The sequence below is a fragment of the Embiotoca jacksoni genome, unplaced genomic scaffold (assembly GCF_022577435.1).
Source record: "Embiotoca jacksoni isolate LCO1_2020_lvr unplaced genomic scaffold, fEmbJac1.0.p SCAF_12, whole genome shotgun sequence".
Classification (NCBI taxonomy): Eukaryota; Metazoa; Chordata; class Actinopteri; family Embiotocidae; genus Embiotoca; species Embiotoca jacksoni.
This window is the reverse complement of record NW_027185252.1, coordinates 150,465-169,211: the sequence shown is the minus strand read 5'-3', so window position 1 is coordinate 169,211 and position 18,747 is coordinate 150,465. Positions and strand designations below refer to the sequence as shown.

Genomic DNA, 18,747 nt, shown 5'->3' with positions numbered 1-18,747 from the left:
AGACAGACAAACATTTGACGAGTATGAAGAGTTCATTATTTTCCCATCATCAGTAATCATCAGTAATGTGGGCATAATGATGATGTGGACGAAGACAAACAATAACAGGTAGAAGAAACTGTTCAATTCAGAAAATGACATCACTACACCGACATGCAGCCTTTAAAACCAGGAAAACACGACACTTATGGCACATCAACATAAACAAAATCTAGAGTCATCTCATGAAACCAAAACAATATTGATTTCTTACCCAGCCCGACATTCATGGACATTTTAAAACACACAAGATGGATGAAGACTATTCATTAAATATGACAGTAATACTTTGTGTTTTCTTCAGATTTCAAGCCTCCGGACCAGTCAGTACCCAAAACCTGAGTTTATCAGGTTGGAGGGCTCCCTGTGTCTCTCCTCTGTCCTCTGTCCTCTGTCCTCCCTGTCTCTCTCCTCTGTCCTCCCTGTCTCTCCTCTGTCCTCTGTCCCTCCTCATCCTCCCTGTCTCTCTCCTCTGCCCTCTGTCCCTCCTCATCCTCCCTGTCTCTCTCCTCTGTCCTCTGTCCCTCCTCATCCTCCCTGTCTCTCTCCTCCTGTCCTCTGTCCCTCCTCATCCTCCCTGTCTCTCTCCTCCTGTCCTCTGTCCCTCATCATCCTCCCTGTCTCTCTCCTCTGTCCTCTGTCCCTCCTCATCCTCCCTGTCTCTCCTCTGTCCTCTGTCCCTCCTCATCCTCCCTGTCTCTCTCCTCTGTCCTCTGTCCCTCCTCATCCTCCCTGTCTCTCTCCTCTGTCCTCTGTCCCTCCTCATCCTCCCTGTCTCTCCTCTGTCCTCTGTCCCTCCTCATCCTCCCTGTCTCTCCTCTGTCCTCTGTCCCTCCTCATCCTCCCTGTCTCTCTCCTCTGTCCTCGGTCCCTCCTCATCCTCCCTGTCTCTCCTCTGTCCTCTGTCCCTCCTCATCCTCCCTGTCTTTCTCCTCTGTCCTCTGTCCCTCCTCATCCTCCCTGTCTCTCTCCTCTGTCCTCTGTCCCTCCTCATCCTCCCTGTCTCTCCTCTGTCCTCTGTCCCTCCTCATCCTCCCTGTCTCTCTCCTCTGTCCTCTGTCCCTCCTCATCCTCCCTGTCTCTCTCCTCTGTCCTCTGTCCTTCCTCACCCTCCCTGTCTCTCTCCTCTGTCCTCTGTCCCTCCTCATCCTCCCTGTCTCTCTCCTCTGTCCCTCCTCATCCTCGCTGTCTCTCTCCTCCTGTCCTCTGTCCCTCCTCATCCTCCCTGTCTCTCTCCTCTGTCCTCTGTCCCTCCTCATCCTCCCTGTCTCTCCTCTGTCCTCTGTCCCTCCTCATCCTCCCTGTCTCTCTCCTCTGTCCTCTGTACCTCCTCATCCTCCCTGTCTCTCTCCTCTGTCCTCTGTCCCTCCTCATCCTCTCTGTCTCTGTCCTCCTGTGTCCTCTGTCCCTCCTCATCCTCCCTGTCTCTCTCCTCTGTCCCTCCTCATCCTCCCTGTCTCTCTCCTCTGTCCTCTGTTCCTCCTCATCCTCCCTGTCTCTCTCCTCCCGTGTCCAGTGTCCCCCCTCATCTGACATGAGAAACAGGACAGAGGGGGAGGGCTGAGGTGGATTCAGAGATGTGATTGGACCGGCCCGCTGTCAGTCAAGAAAATGACCCAACGGGCTGCCGTCTCTACTTTACGGTCCGGTCGTTGGTCCCACGTGTTTTTTTCTACACGTCAATCAGCCGATAGATTAAATTTCAGAGATTAAAACATTTCAGAGTAACTGTTGTGTTAATATTAGTCAACAGTTTAAGAGAAGTGTGTCGGCTGGTGTTCATGATCCATGTTGAAGTCTTAATCTAGATATCTGATTGAGGAATATTCTCTCTCACACACACATAGCAACCCTCCCTAGCAACAAGTCTGTTATCTGTGTTTGAAGACTCGTTAACTTCAGTGGTTTTAGAGACATTTCCTTTCACACACACACACACACACACACACACACACACACACACACACACACACACACACACACACACACACACACACAGTCTGCAGTTTGTAGATCTGCAGCCATTTTGTTGATCTTTCCACCTTTTCCAGTGTTTTGTTGACTCTTTTTTGAGGTGTTGCTTCAATCAAATTGATATAAAATAAGATAAGAAGATATTTTTCATAGACAAAAGACAACATGTCAAATGTTGAAGCTGAAAAATGTTGATTTATTTTCAATGAAATATGGATTAATATGATCTGCCAATCATTTTTATTTACATTTTACACAGCGTCCCAACTCTGTTAAAAACAGGGTTGTACATATAACAACAACAAAACTGAGATAACAATAATATGATTTATGCATTAAAAGCAACAAATTATTTCACATATAAATGAAAAAAAAAACATGAACATATTCTCATTACATTTCAAAACAAAATCTGTGTAATAAAACAAGACAAAAGTCAAAAGACAAAAGAAAGAATTATTTAAATGTTTATAAAATATGATTCCAAAAGAGATGAGCCGCCTCCTGTGGTCAGAGTGCAGGCAGATATCCACAACAACTTCACCATCACCTTATATATCTTTATTTATTTGTTTCTTTATCTTCACTTATTACTCATCTTTTCATGTCTGTTTTTACTTTTCACATTAAGACTAATTAATAATAAGAAACCCACATTTCTGACTAAGGGTGTCGCATCCAAGTGAAACTCAGTAAATAAAAAAAACAATGAATTTGAAAATATATTTCATGGATAAAATATAATTCATCACGAGTACTTCACAAAACATTTCATAGATATTTTTTAGAAACAGATGAAGAAAAAAACAAACTTAATAAACAAATATAATCAAAATACTATAATGTTTGTAATAATAAAATCATATTTACATTTGATTCTTTGTTTTCATCACAACAGTCGATGTGGCTTTTTGTTTGTTTTTAAGATGCACATATATCACACACTGTAACAGCAACCAGACACAAGCATTATAAAGATGATTCCTGCATTGGAACGTTTACGTACTCGACCACTGTGTCAGCTGGAGGCTGCTCTCCTCTCCTGGTCTTCAGGATCACAGCGAGCACAGCAACACAAAGCATCACCAGCAGGACAATGAACACTGAGGACTTCACTACATGGACGGGGGAGGAAACCACAACGGGCTCTCTGAACTTTACAAGAGTTTTGGATCCTGAAAAACACCGATAGTACCAGTCTACATCTACACACCAATACTCCCCTGTGTCTTCTACTGAGACATTAGAGATTATCAGGCTCATATTAGGGTCAGAAATGTTAAATCTGCTCGTCAGACGTTTCATCTCAAACATTGAGACAAATTTTCCTTCTGTTTGTTTCGACTTAATGAACCATTCAGGCTTCCTTCTCTCTCTCCAACTAATGTTGCATCTGAGAGTGACTTCATCTCCCTCTGAGAAGAGCTCTACAGCAGGTGGGTCATATGTTGGACACACTAGAAGATCGTACTGTTTTAATATGTTATCAACACCACATCTGTAGAAACCTGAATGATTCAACATCAGAGATGAAAACACCAGGGAGTTGTTTTGGTCAACGTACCGATTCTTAGTGGAGAAAATGTTCTTCATTTGGTCAAAGTTCATCCAATCAGTTCCATTGTTCCATTTCCAGACTGGAGGCTGGTCAGTGATGTCATCAGGAGGCTGGTCAGTGATGTCATCAGGAGGCTGGCCAGTGATGTCATCAGGAGGCTGGTCAGTGATGTCATCAGGAGGCTGGTCAGTGATGTCATCAGGACACTGCAACGCTGCTGTCTCTTCCACTGAGTGAATGATTGTCTCTGGTCTCATGATCAACAAGACATATTGACTGCTGACACACTGCTGTTGGTTCATCACCAGACACATGTAGTACTTATTGTCTCTGATGTTGGATAAACGAAGAGTTGATGTATTTTCCACCTTTTGGATTGTTTCTTGTAAACTGTTCACCAACGATGTCGTATTGTCCTTAAAAACTCTTCTCCATGATATTTGATCCTCCTGCAGCCACTGGACCGTCAGATTTTCAGCTGCTCCATCACATGTTATCTCCGATGTTCCTCCAAGACTCGTATCAACTCTTTTTTCATCATTTATTTTGCCACAAACAACAATGCTGAAGTTTGTCTCACGTGTCACTTTGTCCTCAGTCCAACACTCCTCTTGGTACAGGCCGGAGTCTGATTGGATCAACTTGTTGATTATATAAGAAGTCTCATTATTCCAGTTGGTTTCAACTTCAAGTCTTTGTTTCAAGTCTTCAGGTACTCTGGAGTTATTAGTCGAGGGGTCGGAGGTGTTCCACAGGACAAACTTATCTTCACCAACAAATTTAGAAATCAGGCAGAAGTTGTTCTCTTTTGGTGGATGGAAGAAGAAAGACCTCCCTGGATCTTCCACCTTGATAATCTGGTCAGCTTGAATGTTGTAGATGAGAGCAACCAGCAGGAAGAAGATCTGTGTGACTGCAGCCATTCTGCTCTGAGGTCTCCTCCTGAGTGGAACAGCGACTCTGCTCACCTCGCTCTAAGTACTGTGGTCCAACCCTCAGCAGAGACTTGTCATCTGTGGTCGGAGGAGGAACACGACTTCTTTATCAGATCGTCACGTGGAACTTTTCAGCACGACACTCTGCATCATGTGGTCTGTCTCATTTCACAAGTTACAGATCAAAGGGTTAGATACGTTTAGTGAGGTTGCTTTTAGACAGCGAGGTGCCAGATCCATCCGTCCATTGATTATCTAGAATCAACAGGTGACGTTGGGTGAAGGTGGAGTACACGCTGGACCGAAGGCCCAAACACACACACAACCATTAATATCCAATTCAGAACCACCAGGAACACAGAACGCATGTCTTTGTTCTGTGGGAGAACCGACCGTTGTGGGCCGACCCATCAAACATGCTGGTGGGGAGGAGAGTGTGTGTGTGTGTGTGTGTGTGTGTGTGTGTGTGTGTGTGTGTGTGTGTGTGTGTGTGTGTGTGTGTGTGTGTGTGTGTGTGTGTGTGTGTTTATATTTACTTTTGGGTGTACTTTATGGATGCATGTTCTGGTTGCATAAATAAAACAAACCATATGGAAGAAAGTTTCCAGAAGAAGAATACCTGTTTATAATATATTGAATTGTTCCAGAGACTTTGTTCCAACTGAACAGCACAACATTTCTGAAGGTCTTTGACTTACTGGGAATCAAACTCCAACTAAACTAACCTTGTAAATGATAATATGGTATTCATCACAGAACCCAGTAGACATGTTGTCTGCTGATGCACAGATCACTTCATGTGTTTCCTTGCTTTATTTTGAACATGCTAACCTGTCAAACAGGCCTGTGAGGCAGAGTTGAGAAGTGCAGAATATTGTGGTGACCTGGCTGCCATCAGCTCAGGCTGAATTGATGGTCCATCAAGGGGGGAGGAGGGGGGAGGACACGCCCCCCTCACCTGCACTGCTGCTGCCTCAGAGCAGGCTATGTTCAGAGCAGGTAAACCTGCACTGAGGAGCAATGAGGACATTTATGAAACCCTGTCACCATTAGAGAAAGAGCTGAGCAAGCTACTAACTCGCATAGAAGTCCGGAGAAAAAGAGGCAGGAAGGTCCCTGTTTTCTTTACTGAGAGAATGAAGGAGTCAGTTGATTTGTTGATTGAAAGGAGAGATGAAGCTGGCGTACCTGCTGACAATCCTCATCTCTTTGAAGGCCTGGTGCCATGACAAACATACGTGCTTTCTCTCTCCCATAGTTTTTGCTTGTTGTCTTTTGCCTCTCCATTCGGTTCCCTCGCTCACATAGTTCCCGTTCTTTCTTTTGCAGATGGAGGTCTCTGCTCTGTGATTGTCAGCCCCACCAACAGTTCATGTTTTGGATCTCTATGCTGTCCTTTTCTCTCTCTGCTCTCCTCTCACCCCACACGTCCGAGTCTGGTTCTGTTGGAAGTTTCTTCCTGTTAAAAAGGGAGTGTTTCCTTCCCAGTGTTGGAGGTTTTTCTCCCTTAAAGAGGAGTTTTTCCCTCCTAGGTTGAGGGAATTATTTAATTTGTTGGGTTTCTCTGAATACTGTTGTAAAATTCTGTTTTAAGTACTTTAATGTATTAAGTGCCATGAAACAACCCGTGTTGGGATTCGATGCTGTATAAATACATTTGAATTGAGTTACTGATCATCACAGATAAAGACTATGGTATCAATTGGCCCTAAAACATTTTGGCAAAAACTTCCACATCAGCAGATCAGATTTTCTGGAGGCTGCCATGCTGCTTGTTTGTGAACTCATTTCACAAAGAAGTGAGACATTTCCAAATAGGAACTTTTCCAATTCCCATCTGCCAGAATGCATGTTAGGAACCACTTTAAACTGTAGGCCGTTTCTACCAACAGGAGGAAGAGAGGGCCTGAAACACCAACGGTGCATTTTGTAGGAACTTTCAGCCGCGAGTCAAATGACTTAAATCCAGTTAAAGGGCAGCTGTTGTCTTTCGTTAAACGTATTGTTCCCCTTGTGTGGGTACAAGATCCCCACACCTCCTTCCACAGGGATTAAAAAAGGAGTGTAGAACCAGGGAGAACCCACAAACACTCGCTGCAGCCAGGAAGCCAGCAAGACATGATGAAGATGGTGTGGAGTCAGAATGACAACAGTCCTGTGAAGCAGACTTGTTGCTCCTCAGTCTGTCTCTTCCTACAGGAGGTTTCCAACCTCTCCTTCTAACACAGGAACAGATCTCCTGCTTCACTGTCAGCAACACTCAAAGTCCCAACCAGCAGCCTCCCACCACAGTACCCATGCTACAGCCACAGACAGCACTTCAGTGTTTCTCCAACACCGTCCGGCCGTTCAATGCTCCCTTTTATTCCTGCGTGATCCTCCACACCCTCTGACACAGCTGAGAGTCATCAGTCGTTAGTTCTCTCAGGTGTCCACAGGGAGATAGAGACCCTCCCCTACATTTCTTTACTCAAGTTTAAATCCACCATTTGAAGTGTTCCCTGCTTTTTACTGTTATATTCAGTCAGCTTCCTCAGAGCAAAGTTCAACCAGCTCCAGTTTGTCAACATTATTTGAACAGAAACCTCATTTGTGTCAGTTATGAACCCTTGAATAGATTCAGAAGCATGAATTCATAGTCTGCTAGTTTTATGGAGGAATGACCATTCACACTTCTCTCTGTCTGGTTTTCACATCAAGATGTCACAACAATAAAAACCAATGAAGACTTCAAATGTTTAGATTTTATGAGGAGACTAATCATAACAACGTGGAATATAATAATCATAATCATAATCATAATTCCTTGCTTAATAAAAGGGCTTTCCCACCATTCGGTGCTCGGGTCCTGATGAATTGTCAGATCATTAATTGACAGACACACCGATCTCTCAAATTCATTGATCACGTACAAACACCACCAAACCATATCTGTCTCATTAGTGGGAAAATAGAAGAGAGAGCAGAACAATATGACACGTTCATGGGGAATTTTTCAAGCTTGAAAATAGGACAGAAAAGGTTGTCAGATATAATAAAAAGCTTTTGGTTGATCCAGGAGTAGTGAAGTGACGGTACGTTCTCCAGCCAGCAGGGTTGGTGAGATAAATCTTTGGGTGTTGGGGAAACAATGAACTCAAGAATTACTAACGTGTAAATTACAGGCTATTTTTGAAGCTCTACTCGTCTGTATAAACAACTGACTCAGAAATATTTCATAGCTCACATGCTTCATTTTCAGGAGTCCCAAGATGAAGCAGAGTGAAGTGAGACTTGAGTTTTGTTAGAAAAATGACTCTGAGGCTGGATTCAAAATCAAACATATCGGACATTTATTCTTGCAAGAAGGAGCAAATACATGGACCCTCAAAGAAGGATGTCCAGCATTGCTCAACGTCTGTCCTCCGTAGTTCAGCTTTCCACCGTGTGACAAACAGTTGACAGCCTCCTCCACTTCCTCTGTAGATCTGATTTTGTAGATAGTACTGAGTGACGTCGGAGGTCACAAGATAAAGACAGAGACGTTGTAACTGAGACTATTGAACCATGTTGTGCAACAGACAGACAAACATTTGACGAGTATGAAGAGTTCATTATTTTCCCATCATCAGTAATCATCAGTAATGTGGGCATAATGATGATGTGGACGAAGACAAACAATAACAGGTAGAAGAAACTGTTCAATTCAGAAAATGACATCACTACACCGACATGCAGCCTTTAAAACCAGGAAAACACGACACTTATGGCACATCAACATAAACAAAATCTAGAGTCATCTCATGAAACCAAAACAATATTGATTTCTTACCCAGCCCGACATTCATGGACATTTTAAAACACACAAGATGGATGAAGACTATTCATTAAATATGACAGTAATACTTTGTGTTTTCTTCAGATTTCAAGCCTCCGGACCAGTCAGTACCCAAAACCTGAGTTTATCAGGTTGAAGGGCTCCCTGTGTCTCTCCTCTGTCCTCTGTCCTCCCTGTCTCTCTCCTCTGTCCTCTGTCCTCCCTGTCTCTCTCCTCTGTCCTCCCTGTCTCTCCTCTGTCCTCTGTCCCTCCTCATCCTCCCTGTCTCTCTCCTCTGCCCTCTGTCCCTCCTCATCCTCCCTGTCTCTCTCCTCTGTCCTCTGTCCCTCCTCATCCTCCCTGTCTCTCTCCTCCTGTCCTCTGTCCCTCCTCATCCTCCCTGTCTCTCTCCTCCTGTCCTCTGTCCCTCATCATCCTCCCTGTCTCTCTCCTCTGTCCTCTGTCCCTCCTCATCCTCCCTGTCTCTCCTCTGTCCTCTGTCCCTCCTCATCCTCCCTGTCTCTCTCCTCTGTCCTCTGTCCCTCCTCATCCTCCCTGTCTCTCTCCTCTGTCCTCTGTCCCTCCTCATCCTCCCTGTCTCTCCTCTGTCCTCTGTCCCTCCTCATCCTCCCTGTCTCTCTCCTCTGTCCTCTGTCCCTCCTCATCCTCCCTGTCTCTCCTCTGTCCTCTGTCCCTCCTCATCCTCCCTGTCTTTCTCCTCTGTCCTCTGTCCCTCATCATCCTCCCTGTCTCTCTCCTCTGTCCCTCCTCATCCTCCCTGTCTCTCCTCTGTCCTCTGTCCCTCCTCATCCTCCCTGTCTCTCTCCTCTGTCCTCTGTCCCTCCTCATCCTCCCTGTCTCTCCTCTGTCCTCTGTCCCTCCTCATCCTCCCTGTCTCTCTCCTCTGTCCTCTGTCCCTCCTCATCCTCCCTGTCTCTCTCCTCTGTCCTCTGTCCCTCCTCATCCTCCCTGTCTCTCCTCTGTCCTCTGTCCCTCCTCATCCTCCCTGTCTCTCCTCTGTCCTCTGTCCCTCCTCATCCTCCCTGTCTCTCTCCTCTGTCCTCTGTCCCTCCTCATCCTCCCTGTCTCTCCTCTGTCCTCTGTCCCTCCTCATCCTCCCTGTCTTTCTCCTCTGTCCTCTGTCCCTCATCATCCTCCCTGTCTCTCTCCTCTGTCCCTCCTCATCCTCCCTGTCTCTCCTCTGTCCTCTGTCCCTCCTCATCCTCCCTGTCTCTCTCCTCTGTCCTCTGTCCCTCCTCATCCTCCCTGTCTCTCCTCTGTCCTCTGTCCCTCCTCATCCTCCCTGTCTCTCTCCTCTGTCCTCTGTCCCTCCTCATCCTCCCTGTCTCTCCTCTGTCCTCTGTCCCTCCTCATCCTCCCTGTCTCTCTCCTCTGTCCTCTGTACCTCCTCATCCTCCCTGTCTCTCTCCTCTGTCCTCTGTCCCTCCTCATCCTCTCTGTCTCTGTCCTCCTGTGTCCTCTGTCCCTCCTCATCCTCCCTGTCTCTCTCCTCTGTCCCTCCTCATCCTCCCTGTCTCTCTCCTCTGTCCTCTGTTCCTCCTCATCCTCCCTGTCTCTCTCCTCCCGTGTCCAGTGTCCCCCCTCATCTGACATGAGAAACAGGACAGAGGGGGAGGGCTGAGGTGGATTCAGAGATGTGATTGGACCGGCCCGCTGTCAGTCAAGAAAATGACCCAACGGGCTGCCGTCTCTACTTTACGGTCCGGTCGTTGGTCCCACGTGTTTTTTTCTACACGTCAATCAGCCGATAGATTAAATTTCAGAGATTAAAACATTTCAGAGTAACTGTTGTGTTAATATTAGTCAACAGTTTAAGAGAAGTGTGTCGGCTGGTGTTCATGATCCATGTTGAAGTCTTAATCTAGATATCTGATTGAGGAATATTCTCTCTCACACACACATAGCAACCCTCCCTAGCAACAAGTCTGTTATCTGTGTTTGAAGACTCGTTAACTTCAGTGGTTTTAGAGACATTTCCTTTCACACACACACACACACACACACACACACACACACACACACACACACACAGTCTGCAGTTTGTAGATCTGCAGCCATTTTGTTGATCTTTCCACCTTTTCCAGTGTTTTGTTGACTCTTTTTTGAGGTGTTGCTTCAATCAAATTGATATAAAATAAGATAAGAAGATATTTTTCATAGACAAAAGACAACATGTCAAATGTTGAAGCTGAAAAATGTTGATTTATTTTCAATGAAATATGGATTAATATGATCTGCCAATCATTTTTATTTACATTTTACACAGCGTCCCAACTCTGTTAAAAACAGGGTTGTACATATAACAACAACAAAACTGAGATAACAATAATATGATTTATGCATTAAAAGCAACAAATTATTTCACATATAAATGAAAAAAAAAAACATGAACATATTCTCATTACATTTCAAAACAAAATCTGTGTAATAAAACAAGACAAAAGTCAAAAGATAAAAGAAAGAATTATTTAAATGTTTATAAAATATGATTCCAAAAGAGATGAGCCGCCTCCTGTGGTCAGAGTGCAGGCAGATATCCACAACAACTTCACCATCACCTTATATATCTTTATTTATTTGTTTCTTTATCTTCACTTATTACACATCTTTTCATGTCTGTTTTTACTTTTCACATTAAGACTAATTAATAATAAGAAACCCACATTTCTGACTAAGGGTGTCGCATCCAAGTGAAACTCAGTAAATAAAAAAAACAATGAATTTGAAAATATATTTCATGGATAAAATATAATTCATCACGAGTACTTCACAAAACATTTCATAGATATTTTTTAGAAACAGATGAAGAAAAAAAAAACTTAATAAACAAATATAACCAAAATACTATAATGTTTGTAATAATAAAATCATATTTACATTTGATTCTTTGTTTTCATCACAACAGTCGATGTGGCTTTTTGTTTGTTTTTAAGATGCACATATATCACACACTGTAACAGCAACGAGACACAAGCATTATAAAGATGATTCCTGCATTGGAACGTTTACGTACTCGACCACTGTGTCAGCTGGAGGCTGCTCTCCTCTCCTGGTCTTCAGGATCACAGCGAGCACAGCAACACAAACCATCACCAGCAGGACAATGAACACTGAGGACTTCACTACATGGACGGGGGAGGAAACCACAACGGGCTCTCTGAACTTTACAAGAGTTTTGGATCCTGAAAAACACCGACTGTACCAGTCTACATCTACACACCAATACTCCCCTGTGTCTTCTACTGAGACTTTAGAGATTATCAGGCTCATATTAGGTTCAGAAATGTTCAATCTGCTCGTCAGACGTTTCATATCAAACATTGAGACAAATTTTCCTTCTGTTTGTTTCGACTTAATGAACCATTCAGGCTTCCTTCTCTCTCTCCAACTAATGTTGCATCTGAGAGTGACTTCATCTCCCTCTGAGAAGAGCTCTACAGCAGGTGGGTCATATGTTGGACACACTAGAAGACCGTACTGTTTTAACATGTAATCACCACCACAGCTGTACAAACCTGAATGATTCAACATCAGAGATGAAAACACCAGGGAGTTGTTTTGGTCAACGTACCGATTCTTAGTGGAGAAAATGTTCTTCATTTGGTCAAAGTTCATCAATCCAGGTCCATCGTCCCATTTCCAGACTGGAGGCTGGTCAGTGATGTCATCAGGAGGCTGGTCAGTGATGTCATCAGGACACTGCAACGCTGCTGTCTCTTCCACTGAGTGAATGATTGTCTCTGGTATCATGATCAACAAGACATATTGACTGCTGACACACTGCTGTTGGTTCATCACCAGACACATGTAGTACTTATTGTCTCTGATGTTGGATAAACGAAGAGTTGATGTATTTTCCACCTTTTGGATTGTTTCTTGTAAACTGTTCACCAACGATGTCGTATTGTCCTTAAAAACTCTTCTCCATGATCTTTGATCCACCTGCAGCCACTGGACCGTCAGATTTTCAGCTGCTCCATCACATGTTATCTCCGATGTTCCTCCAAGACTCATATCAACTCTTTTTTCATCATTTGTTTTGCCACAAACAACAATGCTGAAGTTTGTCTCACGTGTCACTTTGTCCTCAGTCCAACACTCCTCTTGGTACAGGCCGGAGTCTGATTGGATCAAGTTCTTGATTCTATAATAAGTCTCATTATTCCTGTTGGTGTAAACTTGAAGTCTTTGTTTCAAGTCTTCAGGTACTCTGGAGTTATTAGTCGAGGGGTCGGAGGTGTTCCACAGGACAAACTTATCTTCACCAACAAATTTAGAAATCAGGCAGAAGTTGTTCTCTTTTGGTGGATGGAAGTAGAAAGACCTCCCTGGATCTCTCACCTGGATAATCTGGTCAGCTTGAATGTTGTAGATGAGAGCAACCAGCAGGAAGAAGATCTGTGTGACTGCAGCCATTCTGCTCTGAGGTCTCCTCCTGAGTGGAACAGCGACTCTGCTCACCTCGCTCTAAGTACTGTGGTCCAACCCTCAGCAGAGACTTGTCATCTGTGGTCGGAGGAGGAACACGACTTCTTTATCAGATCGTCACGTGGAACTTTTCAGCACGACACTCTGCATCATGTGGTCTGTCTCATTTCACAAGTTACAGATCAAAGGGTTAGATACGTTTAGTGAGGTTGCTTTTAGACAGCGAGGTGCCAGATCCATCCGTCCATTGATTATCTAGAATCAACAGCTGACGTTGGGTGAAGGTGGAGTACACGCTGGACCGAAGGCCCAAACACACACACAACCATTAATATCCAATTCAGAACCACCAGGAACACAGAACGCATGTCTTTGTTCTGTGGGAGAACCGACCGTTGTGGGCCGACCCATCAAACATGCTGGTGGGGAGGAGAGTGTGTGTGTGTGTGTGTGTGTGTGTGTGTGTGTGTGTGTGTGTGTGTGTGAGAGCGTGTGAGTGAGTGTGCGTGTGTGAGTGTCAGTGTGTGTGTGTGTGTGAGTGTCAGTGTGTGAGTGTGTGTGTGTGTGTGTGAGTGTCAGTGTGTGTGTGTGTGTGTGTGTGTGTGTGTGTGTGTGTGTCAGTGTGTGTGTGTGTGTGTGTGTGTGTGTGACAGTGTGTGTGTCAGTGTGTGAGTGTGTGTGTGTGTGTGTGAGTGTCAGTGTGTATGTGTGTGTGTGTGTGTGTGTGTGTGTGTGTGTCAGTGTGTGTGTGTGTGTGTGTGTGTGTGTGTGTGTGTGTGTGTGTGTGTGTGTGTGTGTGTAAAAAAAGAAAAGTTCATTTTTAAAACTCATTTTCATGCATATTTTGCACATTTGTTGCGCGTGTCGTCTTAAACATGACGACATGCAGCCTTCCTGCTGATGTCGACGATGACAACAGTACAACAACAAACTGAGCAGGACACTTCAACCTAGAAAAGCTTTTCTTCTCCATGCATGACGCGGTCATGTTCACACGTTAAGACAACATCTCTTTGTGGACGTTTTGCGCTGATTTGTTGTTTTGAGTTTCTCTGAAGTCCGTTTCTGTCCACGCTGTCGTGTTGTTTGCACACAGTATTGAAAATTTAGGGAAGTTTTGTTTTGCCTTTGAAAGTGAGCTGATGAGTCTCAAACAATAAAGTTCTTCCATGTAGAGATTTTCTGCTTCCATCACACGAGGCTGTTTATTTACACACATATTCTACTAAACATCTGTCCATCACCTCACATGTGTGTGTGTGTACGATCTGCTCTGTATTACCCAACACTAACTGGCCACTGTGGAAGACATGAGAAGAAGAAGAAGAAGAAGAATCAGAAGAAGAAGAAGAAGAAGAAGAATCAGAAGAAGAAGAAGAGCTCCTCGTCCCTGTTGTTCAACGCTCTCACAACAATCACATCGACCTGGAAATCAATCCGTCCGTCTGTCCATGTCTCTACCTGTGCAGAGTCGGCTGAAGGTGACCTTGTCCTCTCTGGAGGACACGAGGGCGCCACTAAAACAAGGATGCAGCATTTGTACGTGGGGAGAAAATCCTGAAAAAAGAAGGCCGGCCTCAAGCAACTGGGAAAAGTTCTGACACCTGTCACTGGACATGGGAACCTCTCAGTGAAAGGAAGATATATGGACCTGCTCAGCACTTAAAATAAGTCACTTCCTGGTTAATTTCAGGTTTTGTGCCGTTAAACAATACGGATTATTATACCGACACCGTTTTAAACTTTATCTGCCAAATACAACAGTACACGCATGATAATGACCTTTTGAACTCCATTATCGTCCCTTGTGATGGTCTCCATGTTTGTCACTCTTCTGTACTCAAAGACTGCAGATGTCCGCCTTGCTGACTATTTGTTGTTGTCATGGGAACGCTCTCGACGGGGAAATGGGAGGTTGGTCACCGTATCAAACTTTCCCAGCTGCCTGACATCAACCAATTTTATTGCATGATCTAAATCTTTGTCAAAACTCGGTTGCTGCTTGTTGTTGTTGTTGTTGTTCCCAGGGCAACGGCTATTTTGAAAACGGCAACATGAAAGATGGGAGGATTTGGACCGTACAAGCACGTCATGGCATTATTGGTCAAGGTCAGAGTAAGAACATCATGCCTAGTCGTGCCTTCGCCAAACTGGGGGGAAAAAACGTAAAAAAAAACCTCCTACGGAACAAGTCGGGTTTCCAGATCGGCGATGACGCCAACAGAAACAGTCGGCCAACGGCAGGTTCATACCAACACTTTAAATCTGGTGAGTCAGAACAGGAAGAGACAAGGAAACACTAATTCCATGCACACACTCCGCCCGGGAACACTTGGAGAGGTCGCAATAACTTCCTGTTGCTGTTTGAGGCCCAACCTTCACACCGACTCACCGTAAACATGTGGAGACTCTTCCATCACAGCAGCCAATCAGAAACTCCCCCACAGGTTAAACTCGCTCTCTCAACGCCCCCGATTCCTTTCCTCGACAACAACGGCTTAAAATCGTTCAGCCCAAATGAAATCAGAGGCGAGATGTCGGCCGAGCGATCTGTAAAGATGCATTTTTTTTAAAGGGAACCTGTCAGGCTGTAGTTGCGACGAGTAGACAGAGGCGGCGCTCTGCAGTGACCGGTCTGCCTGTCTGGGCATTAAAATGACATGTTGTCATATTTAGAAATGTGTTTACGCTCATTTAAAATGAACCAGCTGAAACCTGTGCGCATGCTGCATCACCTTTCTGGAGAATTTTAGACCACAAACAGGCGATAAAATCTCAGATTTAACAACAACAAGAAAAAGAAAAAGAAAAAGAAAAAGAAAGGAATGAATCAATCAGCCGATAAAAGGTGGTTGATCTTTGATTTCAGAGGCAGGCTGCACTTTAACACTTTAAACACACACACACAAAAGACACACTTTAATCTTCTACACACCAAATTAGGTCAAATATTTGACACAAATAAGAAAAACCCAAACCTGCAGAAAGAAACCCAACATGAGATATTTCAGGTTTAGTCACCAACCTGCCAGCTCAGCACAAAACAGCAGGTCAACAGGTAAATGGTTGAACTCGTAGTGTCACGTGACGGACGTCATATAGAATTTCAACTTACTTGAATCTCCCCTGGCAGTGCAGGCACTGGTCCCCGACCCATCCGTGGTCGCACACGCACGTCCCGTTCACGCACTTCCCCGAAAAGCAGTTCTTATCACAGGACTTGGACACCGCCGAGGCTTCCGCGTGCAGCACGAGGTGAAGCACCATTAATATTCCCAGGTAGGTTTTCAAGACGTCCCGCACGCGCCTCCCGGACGACCCGGTCCAGGTGCACAGACGTGTCCCCGCGACATCCTCCATGATGGGAGCGAGAAACCCGAGCTGCCACTTCACGCCGCGAGGTGATCTGTTGTCATCGGCGGTGTCAGCGGGAGGCTCGCGCAGCCTACCTGTGACGCCTGTGGAAAACAGTAATCACGCGCTGTCACGAACATGCCGAGCGGTGTGGAAACGGCTGCGGGACGGGACAAAGAAATGAAACTTTAATGGGAACACTTCCGATGTTAGAAACGTATTTCCAGTCGGACCCATCCGCTCCGAGCTACACAAACATTACAAACATTACAAACCAAAAACAAACAAACACCACCGTGTTACGCGCCTCGAGCCGCGTCCTCACAAGTCTTCCAGATAACTTCCACTGTGGTCAAAGCTCCAGTGTGAACACGCGATCGTGACCCTCCACGTAACCGACTGTAATCCCCGGGATCAAATAAACAGCACGGAGCTGGGATGGTCGGCGCGCGCTTGCTCTCGTGCTGGCCGCGTGCCCAGACAAAAGACGTGCCCTCTGCCGCCCGGGTGTGTTTGTCAGAGGGATGCGACAGCCGCAGCAGCTCCTCTCCGCTGTCTGCTCGCGCTCTCCGGTACCACAGCTGTTTGGTTTTTTCTTACGGTGGGGGGGGAACTCCTGCACAAAGCCTCGAGCATGAGCAGTACGATCCGCGCGGTTAAAGGGCCAGTTCCCTTTAAAATAAGAAATACCAAAATACGTCAAACGGCACGCGGCGGAGACAAAGCAGTGTGACGTTGGTCTGCAGCAGCACGAGCTCTGTGTTTTCCTGAAGGCATTTCTACACATGAAGCAGATGGTCAAGACTCACAACGGGAAAAAAGAAAAGGAAGTAGCAACCAAAGGATTGAACTATTTTATTATCCTGCAGTCAGCAAAACCACTTTATTACCTTTTTTTTTTTTCCTTTTTTTTAATGGACTCAAATCCAGTTAGCTTTAGGGTTAGTAGTAATTTCACTCTGATTCAATGAAAATAGAAATGCATAAAGACATGTGTAGGTACAGTAAAGTCTTCTATAATCACGTCCATTTGTCCCAAAGGGACTTTTAAGCTTTCAATTCAATTCAATTTCATTTGTAGAGCACCAAATCACAACACAGGTCATTTCATGGCATTTAACACGTTAAAGGTCCTTACAACAGAACTTCACAGCCTTATACAGAGAAACCGAACAATTCAACAATTCCCATGTAAGCTGGGAGGAAAAAAGTCCCTTTTAACAGGAAGTAAGCTCCAACAGAAGGAAGGAAAAACTCTCTTTTAACAGGAAGTAAGCTCCAACAGAAAGAAGGAAAAACTCTCTTTTAACAGGAAGTAAAACCTCCAACAGAAAGAAGGAAAAACTCTCTTTTAACAGGAAGTAAGCTCCAACAGAGAGAAGAAAAAACTCTCTTTTAACAGGAAGTAAAACCTCCAACAGAAGGAAAAACTTGTTTAACATGGAGAAACCGCCAACACATGTTAGGAAGGACTGTTGGAGACGGTGGTCACCTGACTCCAGTTACCTTGACGACTCCTCCACCAACCAGGAAGCAGTGGCGCTGGAAGACATGAGCACACAGAGCATCAGAGGCCTCTGCAGCCGTCATAGATTGTAACAGCATGTTGCAGTAATCAACTGATGCTCTTTGAGTTTCCACCTGTTCTTTTCTTTGCTGTTACAGTTTTGTCACTTTTATTTCTTCATTTCATAAATAATTCACTCAGGAAATTATCCCCGCTTGTTTTCTCTTCAAAACAATCCAACGCTGCATATTTAGTTCTTTTCGAGGTTGAGTAAATACAGCAGTAATGTCCAAAATCCAATTTTTGAGTGACGCAGTCGATTGAAATAAAAAGTCGTTCTCGCACATCTCTCTCTCAGAAAGTTATGAGAAAAACGATAAGAAACGGGAAATGATCGCTCATAAAACTGCAGCAAACTGGTGATTTCGTTCTGGAACAATCGGTTCGGAGACAGCAAACCCATATTCACCCCCTCCTCCCCCCTCCTCCCCCCTCCTCCCCCTCACTATATCCATCGCAGCGAGGTCTGGTTGGTTTTTATTGCTCAAATAGTTATTATCCGTCTATCTCGCTATTCATCAGCAGCTGGAATCAGTGAAAGATCTGAACGCCCTGCAGTCTGTTCCAGATCAATTAGAGATCAGCGGAGGAGGAAAAATAATGAGCGAGGACGTCTTCCAATCGGATTTATTTCTACCTGAATTTTATTTGTATTTTTTAAATATTGGACTTCAGCTTTTCTGTCGGACGTTAACACGACTCAAAATGAGATGTAACGTTTTAAATTTAAAACAGAAATGAACACATGCTCACATACAGGCTTCCTGTCATCAGTCTGCAACATAATCCAGCATTTATTTCCTCTTTATGATGAAGAATTTCTTTTAAATATAATTATTATATTCAACATTGTAAGTAAACTCACTTTTAATGTTCTGATTCTCCTGCGAGAGATGAAATTTCAAAAGAAAACGAAACGACAAGACGACATCCCCAACGTGGGAGAAGGAGACGGTTCGGTCGGAGAGCCTCGATGGGTTCAACCGCACAACACGTCCTTAAATAATAGAGGAAGTCACGCGACCCAAATGACAGTCGGCAAAATTATCTCTCCTCAACCTCCATTTCTGTTTCT

The 18,747-nt window shown here is 44.6% G+C and overlaps 1 protein-coding gene across 2 annotated transcripts in view; it reads right to left on the bottom strand.

Annotated features, from left to right (window-relative positions):
* The window catches only part of LOC138195079 (uncharacterized), a 30,383-nt gene extending 13,618 nt beyond the window's left edge, over window positions 1–16,765 (bottom strand). Inside the window, exons 1-3 of one of the 2 annotated variants that reach the window (XM_069144141.1) lie at window positions 15,867–16,765; window positions 11,895–12,829; window positions 10,497–11,445 (exon numbers count right to left, since the gene is read on the bottom strand). In XM_069144141.1, the coding sequence (XP_069000242.1) occupies window positions 11,349–11,445; window positions 11,895–12,739 (942 nt within the window). In that variant the 5' untranslated portion in view covers window positions 12,740–12,829; window positions 15,867–16,765 and the 3' untranslated portion in view covers window positions 10,497–11,348. Of the gene's footprint in view, window positions 1–10,496; window positions 11,446–11,894; window positions 12,830–15,866 lie in introns of those variants that run through there. The other variant, XR_011177986.1, reaches the window with a different exon arrangement.
* Window positions 16,766–18,747: the final 1,982 nt, after the last annotated feature.